The sequence below is a fragment of the Pristiophorus japonicus genome, chromosome X (assembly GCF_044704955.1).
Source record: "Pristiophorus japonicus isolate sPriJap1 chromosome X, sPriJap1.hap1, whole genome shotgun sequence".
NCBI lineage: Eukaryota > Metazoa > Chordata > Chondrichthyes > Pristiophoridae > Pristiophorus > Pristiophorus japonicus.
In genome coordinates this window covers 22,377,917-22,388,468 of record NC_092010.1, presented here as the reverse complement: position 1 = coordinate 22,388,468, position 10,552 = coordinate 22,377,917, and the positions used below count along the sequence as shown (strand labels likewise).

General features: G+C 50.5%; 1 protein-coding gene across 1 annotated transcript in view; it reads right to left on the bottom strand.

Moving 5' to 3' along the window:
• Positions 1-5,765: 5,765 nt before the first annotated feature.
• tamalin (trafficking regulator and scaffold protein tamalin) overlaps positions 5,766-10,552 on the bottom strand; it is a 39,933-nt gene continuing 35,146 nt past the window's right edge. Inside the window, exons 7-8 of the mRNA XM_070869304.1 lie at positions 10,050-10,116; positions 5,766-6,585 (exon numbers count right to left, since the gene is read on the bottom strand). Of these exons, the coding sequence (XP_070725405.1) occupies positions 6,149-6,585; positions 10,050-10,116 (504 nt within the window). The 3' untranslated portion in view covers positions 5,766-6,148. The remainder of the gene's footprint in view (positions 6,586-10,049; positions 10,117-10,552) is intronic.

Here is a 10,552-nt window from a genome sequence, read left to right as displayed (position 1 = left end):
GCAAAGAGAGGAGGTGGAAAGAAAAGGGAACGGAGGGAGAGAAAGAGAGACTGCCGTTACACATCTTTCGGAATAAGTGGCTTTTTCATTTTCAAAATAGGCACAATTTTCCTTAAGTGTGGGAAACAAGGATTCTTTTGTCAAATTTAAACGAGGACATTATAAAGTAGAACTGAATCACTATAAAGAGTGGTTAATATTTGGAGTTCAGAATATCCTGGGAATTAACCAAAATGGGAAAGAATGCGCTCTTGATACGCTTTGGAGTTTGGTGTCGAAGCAGTCCAGGAAAGGCACGCAGGCACTCTGTATCCTCCAGCGCAGAGGAGGATGGGACAAATGCACGTTAGCAAAACTGGTGCCAGCAGCTTCATCTGGCTGGACATAAACAATAGGTTACACTGGTGCTTACTCGGCCAATCTTTCTGCTAAGCCAATAACGAAAGGACTTGCATTTCTATAGCGCCTTTCACAACCTCAGGACACTCCAGTGAAGTACTTTTGGAGTGTAGTCACTGTTTTAATGTGGGAAACGTGGCATCAAATTTGCGCACGGCAAGCTCCCACAAACAGCAATGTGATAATGATCAGATAATCTGTTTTAGTGATGTTGATTGAGGAATAAATATTGGCTAGGAGAACTCCCCTGCTCTTCTTCGAATTAGTGCCGTGGGATCTTTTACATCCACCCGAGAGAGCAGACGGGGCCTCGGTTTAACGTCTCATCTAAAAGACGACACCTCAGACAGTGCAGCGTTCCCTCTGTACTGGGAGTGCCAGCCTGGATTTTCGTGCTCAAGTCTCGGGAGTGGGATTTGAACCCACAACCTTCGGACTCAGGTGAGAGTGCTACCCACTGAGTCACAGCTGACACATTTGGTGATGCCATTATCTAGAGCCTATTTGACATTGTGCGTAACAGGTTACTCAGGGTTCGGATACGGTAAAACATTCCACTGAATGTTGTTTCAACGTTTGCTATAAGGAGGTAGACTTGACCTATCAAAAAGAGATGGGTTTTGTTGGCCAACTTGACCTTCTCCTGCCCGATCTCAAAAACCGCCAACCAGAATACCTACTCTTCCCAAAATCCAAACCATGCGAAATAAAGACTGTTTCCTCTCCGTTAACCCAACGCCTGGCTGAATTCCTCAGATCCTGGCGAGGTCCTAGGGCTACTGCCAGCCAATGTTGAGAAGCACATAGATGGCCAAAGGCAGCTGGTGAGAGGCCTTTCGGGCCTCAGGAATTCATGATAATGGTGCAAGGCTAACCTTTTGGATTAACTACAGCCCAAGCAAGTATACTGCTGTCCCTCAGTCGGGGTATTGTTCGCTGTTACCCACAGGCTTCCTTTCTGCTGAGCACTTACTGTTGTTAGGCTGTTGCATCCGCCCCTCACCCCCTCCCCCACCACCACCTCCGTTATACTTCCTGTCTTGACTGGGTTTCAAGTTGTGAGAGATTCTGGTCTGAAACCCGCCCATTCCCACACCATGTCCTGTCAGCAATATATATTTTTTTCACATAAGCAGTGCCTGCAAGCCCTTGTGGCTACTGAATAAAGTCACTACTGCGGGGCTATTTACAGCCCAGCCCCGTTGTGAAGCAATCAGCCTAGATGTGCAGTAGCAGCTTATTTAAAGGGGCAGTGACCCCGGTCCCTTCAATTGCCGCTCCTTGTAGCCCCTTCAGTCCCGCAATACTCAAGCTCTGACCATGGTTCGACCTGCTGCCCCGGAACTGAGCAATGAAATGGACCCATGACCTTGGTGGAGTCCCATCAAATCGACTCAGTTAACTTGAGCCAAAGCAACTAATTCAATTGACAAACCTAAATATAGATTAATGCTGCGCAGGGGGAACTCGGCTGCAAGCTAAGTGCAGCAGACGCTCTCTCTCTCTCTCTTTCTCTCCATAAGGCCATGTTTAGGATATAACTAGGAAGCTCTTCCACATGGTGTTGATTTAGCCGATAGCAATCAGGGTGGCAGTACTGGAAGTGGTGTAATCGCACTCAGTGCCACTGGGCCAGGGGAAGGATACAATCAGCCAGGGTTCCCACCGAGCCCTGCTGGACAAGGCACATCTCCCACAGTCGATTGAGGGCAGGAGAGGGCTTGGCTGGGATGCTCACACAGTCGAATAGCCAGCTGACACTCACCGTCTAGGGATGTGCATGAAGAATTGCCCTTTGATTGAGGCACAGGGTGGTACAGGGGCGGGGGGGGCGTCTGGCAACAACTGGGGAACCCCAATAAGAGTCAGTGGAGTAGGTTCATGCCGTCATAGCCTGGCTGGTAAACTAGCAGAGCGGATCGCACGGCCGTTATAGAGCCCACCTGATTGTCAATCCATTGATTGGCGCCCAGATACTGCAGACGAAAATAAAAATCAACCCCCCCACCGCACCCACCCCCGGCCATGTCTTAAAATGAGGAGAGCTCAGTTAAGAAGATTGGGAAATAGCTGCGCTAGGTCTTGGGCAGGTCACGTGCTGTCAGAGAGCCTTGCCAGGAGGATTCGCTGCACAGATTTATACCAACGGCAGGTTTGAAGTTCGATTCTGGTGCATACGCCTCATTGCTTGCAATAGCTGTGGAGTCTCCATTAGATTACAACAGCTTGAAATACATTTAACTTGCATTGAAAAGAAAGACTTGCATTTATATAGTGCCTTTCATGATCACTCAACGTCTCAAAGCGCTTTACAGCCACTTTTTGGAGTGTAGTTACTGGTATAATATAGGAAACGCAGCAGCCAATTTGCACACAGCAAGCTCCCACACACAGCAATGTGATAATGACCAGATAATCTGTTTCTTTGATTGAGGGATAAATATTTGCCCCAGGACACCAGGGATAACTCCCCTGCTCTTTGAAATAGTGCCATAGGATCTTTTACATCCACCTGAGGGGGCAGACCAGACCTTGGTTTAATATCTTATCCGAAAGACAGCACCTCCGCCAGTGCAACACTTCCTCAGCACTGCACTGGAGTGACAGCCTAGATTTATGTGCTCAAATCTCATGGAATGGGACTTGAACCCACAACCTTCTGACTCAGAGGCAAGAGTGCTACCCACTGAGCCACGGCTGACACTGAGTCACAGCTTGACATCACTGTCCAGCTTCCTAACTTACAATGTGTTGAAAGGCTGAAATTCTAACTGGTGGCTGAGACAGGAAGGCGGTTTTAAGGGCGGAGCTGGCAAATCGGCGGGAGTTTGGGAGCGGCGCAAGCGGTTTGTTTTTTTGCAGTCATCCTAAAGCCGAGACGTCCCAATTAAAATATGAAAACTGAAAGTCTTAGAATAAGGGGCCGTCCATTTAAAACTGAGATGAGGAGAAATTTCTTCTCAGAGGGTTGTAAATCTGTGGAATTCGCTGCCTCAGAGAGCTGTGGAAGCTGAGACATTGAATAAATTTAAGACAGAAATAGACAGTTTCTTAAAAGACAAGGGGATAAGGGGTTATGGGGAGCGGGCGAGGAAGTGGAGCTGAGTCCATGATCAGATCAGCCATGATCTTATTGAATGGCGGAGCAGGCTCGAGGAGCCGTATGGCCTATTTCTTATGTTCTTTTGAGAGGTCCATTTGATATCGGCACGATTTGGTTCTGATATTCAAATGGCCCAAATCAAAGAAGAAATTTTGTGAAGCTATGGCCTCCAAACCACACCCCCCAACTCCCCAAGTTACCACACGGCCTATCATCTAATCTCTCCTCGCAGCCAACCCCCTTGACTGAGCTTACTCCTAATGTCACCTTCTCAGCCTCCATTTTTTTCTGACTTGTGCCCCTGCGAAGCGCCTTTGTTTTCTGCCTTAGTTGTTGTTGCCATCCTTTTCCCGTTGAGGGAGAGTTAAGTGGCTATGGCCAAAGAGAAAGAGGGCAAGGCTGCAGCGAGGGGAGAAGAGCTTGGAACTCGCCAAGGCTTCTTCGGCAGCACCTCCCAAACCCGCGACCTCTACCACCTAGAAGGACAAGGGCAGCAGGTGCATGGGAACACCACCACCTCCAAGTTCCCCTCCCAGTCACACACCATCCTGACTTGGAAATATATCGGCCATTCCTTCATCGTCGCTGGGTCACAATCCTGGAACTCCCTCCCTAACAGCACTGTGGGAGCACCTTCACCACACGGACTGCAGCGGTTCGAAGGTGGCTCACCACCACCTTCTCAAGGGGCAATTAGGGGATGGGCAATGACTGCTTGCCAGCGACGCCCACATCCCAGGAACAAATAAAAAAAATAAGCCTGCGTCTGGTCGACCACAGGCAACCACCAAATATCAAGTTCCTTCACCTCATGCGGAACTGAGAGTGAAGTGACGTCAGCCAGGAACCTCGAGACTAATTGTTTATACAGCTCTCCCAATAATGTATTGGAGCCGCGATGGAAACTACTAAGCGGTCAGACTCCCTCTGCCCCCGCCACCCCGACCCCCGCCCACCCCACTCCAAAAAAAGATCAACATTCAGCACAAGAACCAAAAAAGAATTTGGACAGCAACAAGCAAAATAAAAAGGAGAGCTTAGCTCATTGGGTGAATGTCTGTGTGTGGAATGTGGGCCTGAGCCTCTCAGGTCAGGTAGGTCTTAAGTTGGATCCCTGGTCTGAACTAGGTTTGCCAGGGCAGCTTATGGGTTGTGGAGAAGACACTACAATTAAGGGGAGAAATTGGGGTCGTTTGCGCCTCCCGTTAGCGTCACTGGAGGGGGGCGGGAGGGGGGGCAGGGAGCGCTAAATTAACGGTGGCGGTAACCCGTTAGCGCCCCGGACCCTAAATGGGTATCGCCCCCTGAAACTGCGCCGGGCGATGACAGTTGGTGCTTTGAACGCGGGGTCCGTGCCCCGATCGGTCAGCCGGGCTGTTGGCGTGGCAACCCCGCTCCCCGGTGGTCGGAGGACCCGGTCATCACAGCAGAGTTTGCAGCTTGGGACCGTCCCTTTAATTCAGGGAAGAGCCCCTCCTACCCGACAGCGCTACACGGCCCAGTGTGTCGCCCTGCACCCCGCTCCCGACCCAGGAAGGAAGTGGAGCGATTTAAGATTTAGCGCTCCACTTCCTTCCGGGGGCGGGAACCCCAATTTCCCGCGAGAGGCCGAGACTTCTGCGCCTGGCGCAAAGCCTCGCGAGCGTTACCGCCCCCGAACGGGGCAGCTCCGAAATGATGGTCTTTAGTCTCAGACCTCCCGGCCGGGGGAGGGTAATGGGACGACAGTTCAGGCATCAGCTCCTCGTCACTATGCGGCAACGGTTGCTGGAGAGCGCGCGCATGCAGACGTTGGACCAGGGCAGGATGCGCGGCAGCAGCAGTTGGAAGGCGTTGCCGACATGCATTGTCTCGGCCCACCCTTGGAAGACTGGCCGCCTGGGCAAGGTAGCAGAGGGCTGTTGGCACCAGTGGAACCTTACCCGGGTGGGAGTCTCTGCATTCAGGTGAGATGGAATGATACAGCATAGCGGCAATGTTCCCTGTAAGCTGCGCTTTGTACCGTGTGGCCTGTTCCTTTTACTGCGTGGTCCCTTTAAAATTCTGCGCATAGGCAGTATTTACAATGGAGAGTGGCCTGCGCGGAACCTTTCCCATGACTGTGCGCTTCGAGGGAACATGGCACAGAAGGAGGCCATTCGGTCCATCGTGCTGGTGTCGGCTCTTTGGTAGAGCTATCCAATTAATCCCACTCCCCACCGCCCCCCCCTCGCTCTTTCCCCCATTTCCCCTTCCACCACTTGAGCAGATGGGCGGGGGGGGGTGTGTGTGGGGAAAACACCTGGAAAAAGATATAGCAAAAGTAAACTCTTACATAGGCACACGAGTGCACGGAACCGCAAAGGAGCACTGCAGTCCCGCCGATATATCCCAAAGTTCAAAAAACGAGTACACTTATCTCTCGCGGTCTTTCAGCCCAGAAACTGTCCAGCTCGCTTTTGAATTTGCCGAAACTGTCCGAACTCCACGGTCACCTTGGGCAGTCTGTGCAGCCCATTTGCCACCTTCTGTGCGAAGCAACGTTGAAGCGGTTTGGTCGCGCCCCTTCTCTTCTTGTACCCGCTCCACAATACTTCTGGTGGCAGCAATGTACGAGATTAGCGTTGAAAATCGGAAACACAATAAATAAAGGCGCTGTCCCATCGCCTATAAGTGGCTTTCTTCCTCCTCCACCGAGCGGTTGAGTCCAGGGATGTACTTGAGCAGCCTCTTCCGCAAACTTTTCCGCCGGGATTTCCGCGGAAGTGTTCCGAAGGCGCTCTGGCTGCTGCATTTCTCCCAGGAGGAGGAGGCGACGCCGTTGTGGCCAACCCTGGCACTCACGCTCCTCGTCAGCGCCTTCTTGGCGACGACCACCTCGTTGCTGTGGGTGCTGTGGCTGTCGTCGCTGCCCGCGTCTAAGGGGTCAAAGATACAAGTCTGATAAATGGGCTCGTCATCGCCCTCCATGGCACCACTGCCGCTCCTGCCACTGGACTGGGGCTGCCCCTGGGCCGAAAGGCTGGCTTCCAGGCCCTGGCCAAAGAGGCTGGCTCGGACCGACTCGAAAGTGTCATAAACACTTGGATCTTTTGACACGATCCCTGGAAAGAGGGCACAAAACACCAGGCGGTGAGGTCTACAGACTAGACAGTCTCGCCACTTTTACGCTGGCACTCGGCTTCCGGGAGATGGGCAGCCCTGCGCTAGTTCCTTCCGCTCACACCGCCAAATCCGGCTCCGTTATCGTCGCGGCAGGCTCATAGACCCAGTTTCTCCATTGGATCTACAATTATGCCACTGGAAGGAGGGAGCCAGTTTTAGCAGAGCAAGCGTGCAGAGCTAGCTTATGGATGAAGCTCTCCCCGCAATCTGACATAATCGAACGTCCATTTAAGGGCACCTGAAAAGGAGCTTGGTGCAAAGTGGCTTCAGACACTTCAAACCATGGCGGCCTGCAAACAGGTGCCAGGGACACCAGGCCAGACCTTGACCTCAAGCACGGGCACAATTCTATAGGCACTGGCAGCTCTTTGGTACTACCTGCATGCAAGTGCGAGTCGAAACACTGAGTGTTGGCAAGGTACTTGGCTGCCATTTGAAGCTATCGCAACAATGTTTGGTGGCAGTGAGTAAACCAAATTAGATGTTGGGAGCTATTAACAGCTCAATATTAAGCTAGTGAGGCAATGCTGCCACTTTGTAAACCAGTAACGCGACCGCACTTAGAATATTGCGCACAGTTCTGGTCCCCGCAGTACAGAAAAGGTATTGCAACTATTGAGGGGGATACAGACGAGAGCAATGATTGAGGGAATGGATTTATGTAAATTGGGCATATTCTCACTGGATAAGAGGTTGAGAGGTGATATGATTGCTGTTTTTAGGGGTCTAAAGGGACTAGATAATGTCGACCATGACAAGCTGTTTCACCTTGCCCAGAACAGTAGAACCAGAGGACACAATGCTTGAAGTAAATTCAAAGCCAATCTGGGGAAACAATATTTCAATGAGCAAGTGGTCAATTTATAGAACAGGCACCCTAGGGAGATGGTGGAAGCAGTTAGTATTAATTCATTCAAATACAAATTGGATTGATTTCTCTCAGAAAATAACATTTTGAGATAGTTTGGGAGCAATTTAAGACATGGCATGTGGTGAGCGTGGCATGCTCGGGAGGAACAAGTGACTTTGGACCTGTGATTCCCAAAGCTCTGCTCAACTGGGGGTTTTCCTCACCTCATGTCTGGGTCTGTTGTAGACTCATTGATGGAGTCAACAACTCCATATCATCAATTGCTGTGATTGGTCACCAACCCCATTATCGTTGGATCATGGGACTACCAGGATGGTAGAAAGCAAACTAGATGGACCTTGGTCTTTTTTCGGCTAATAATTCCTGTTCCTAGGACATCACAGCCAAGCCTGGTCATGTTAACTTGCCTGCACTTTCCAGTGGACAATGACCAGGGGCAGGGGATTTCCACCCCCTTCCCTCATTTGCCCGAGGGTGCCGAGACCTATGGCAGTGCCCCCGCTGCCCACCCCAAATAACTCAGCACAGCCTAGAAATGAAACCCGTGATCTTCTGGCCTGTACAACTCGGGACTGAGCCATTCTGACCAGAGAGGGGCCCCAGGTTCAACTCCTCGGTGCCACAGGACACAAGAGAGCCGAGCGGTTCGGGGGAAACGGGCTCAGTAAACCCAGATGGCTGGGAGTTTAATCCCTAGGAACAGGAATTATTGGACGAAAAATGACCAAGGTCCATCTAGATCGCTTTCTACCATCCTGGTAGTCCCATGATCCAACGATAATGGGGTTGTTGACCAATCACAGCAATCAATGATAATGGAGTTGTTGACCAATCACAGCAATCAATGAATTCAATCAATCGGGAGAATTCTGCGCTGGCAACACGCATGGTCATTACTTGGGCAAGCAGCACGGGAAGGGAGGGGAGCAAATCAATGAATATGCTAACTTCTTGCGGCCAATGAAAGACACAATTGCTGGGATTCTGTTCTTCGAACCATCCAGCACAAAAAGAGGCCATTCGGCCCATCGTGCTGGTGTATATTGCAGTATTCAGTAAGCCACATGCAATGCTGGCCCCGCCACTTATACTGTCTCATCACGTTGAGGACAGCCACCTATAATCGGGCAAATGGCACTGAGCATTTGCCATCACCATAAGCGTCAATGGCAAAGGCGATTAAAGCGTTTTACGTGCGCCAACTTTTGCGGGCGATTCAAGCAGCTGTTCGCGCCTCCATTAAAATGCCGCTGCGCCATTCAGCCCCGTTCATCTCTTCAACGGTGCAGGGGAAACGGAGCAGAGCACTAGCTCGCTCTCAGTCTCTCTCTCTCTGTCTGTCTGCCTCCTCTTTGGATCATTAAAAAGGACTTGCATTTATAGAGCACCTTTTACGACCACCGGATGGCTCAAAGCGCTTTACAGCCAATGAAGTACTTTTTGGAGTGTAGCCACTGTTATAATGTGGGAAACGCAGCAGCCAATTTGCGCACAGCAAGCTCCCACAAACAGCAATATGATAATGACCAGATCGTCTGTTTTTATTATGTTGGTTGAGGGATAAATATTGGCCAGGGCACAGGGGATAACTCCCCTGCTCTTTTTCGCAATAGTGCCATGGGATATTTTACATCCACCTGAGAGAGCAGACGGGGCCTCGGTTTAACATCTCATCTGAAAGATGACAGCTACGACACTGCCGCACGTACCCACTGAGCCACTGCTGACACGTAGACACGTCTAAATTCCCATTAGTGGCGTATTTAAACAGAGCAGGGAAGTGCAGAGATGTTGGATGAAGATTCCCTCTGTGCTTTGTAAAAAGTTTCTTGGTCACACCAACACACCCGCTACAAGCGGCGGGGATTGCATTCATGCCCTGGTACATCCCAAGAACTGTGAACAAGCCCGCGGAACAAGGCTGTCTGTAACGATCTTATCGTCTGCATACGTATTCATTAATAAGGGAGGGACAGTCCAAGGACTGTAACTTCTGTTCAAAGTCGGCCCCGTCTCATACCTGCAAAGTATGCTCACAGGTTGGTACAGCTGTTGAGTTGTGAGTGGCTTAGCCAGTCACGTGATGTTCACAAGACTCAATAAAACGCCAGCCAGTTGGGTTCGGGGGATCCACGATGGGGCATGTGGTTGTGAGTCTGGTGGATGAACTGGTAGTGTGTAGTGTGATTGTTAAACCTATGCTAATAAACCAACTAGTTCTTAATAGCAATGTGTTGCTCTGAATTCTTCAGCAAAGAACCCTTGAAGCAAATACATTACAAAAGTCAAAACGATGAGTGTTTAAAATGATTACGCTCGCTACCCTTTATTTTAGGACCAGTGCTTGTTTAATGCTGGCTTTAACCCTGGGTGGACACCTGGATCAAAACAATGCTGATCAGGAAATCCAAGCTACTAGTTCTATAAAACCTGAACTACTGTTGCCCAACATAGTCAGCCATGGTCATCAGAAGGACACGCCTCCCTGTGCCTGGGCCTGACCCCTGAGAAGGAAACGAGGAGATCACCTACCATGCACCAGCCTCTGTTCCTGGACCATTAGTGACCTGTACTCTTCCCACTTCTCCTGCAGCGTTTGCTGGGAAAGAACAACGACAACGATGAAATCTCATACAGAAGGAAAAATAAGCCCGATACAAATCTGAGATAGTACAGAGAATGCCAGAATCAGTGTGCGAGTCTCTGTGAAGAGAACAGTCAGGTTAACAGGGGGGAGGGGGGTGGGTGGGTGGATGAAGGATGGGGTGACCCTTTAACGGAACAGAGCAGTTCTGATAAAAGGTCGATGCCTCAAACGTTAACCTGTCTGATCATGGAATGAGAAGGTGTCACTCATCCCATCATACCTGTAATGTACGCACCGGTGAGTATGCTCACAGGTTGGTAGAGCTGGGAGTGGCCTAGCCATTCATGTGATGATCACAAGACTCAATAAAACCCCAGCCAGTTGGGTTCGGGGGATCCACGATGAGGCAGGTGGTTGTGAGCCTGGTGGATGAACTGATAATGTGTCG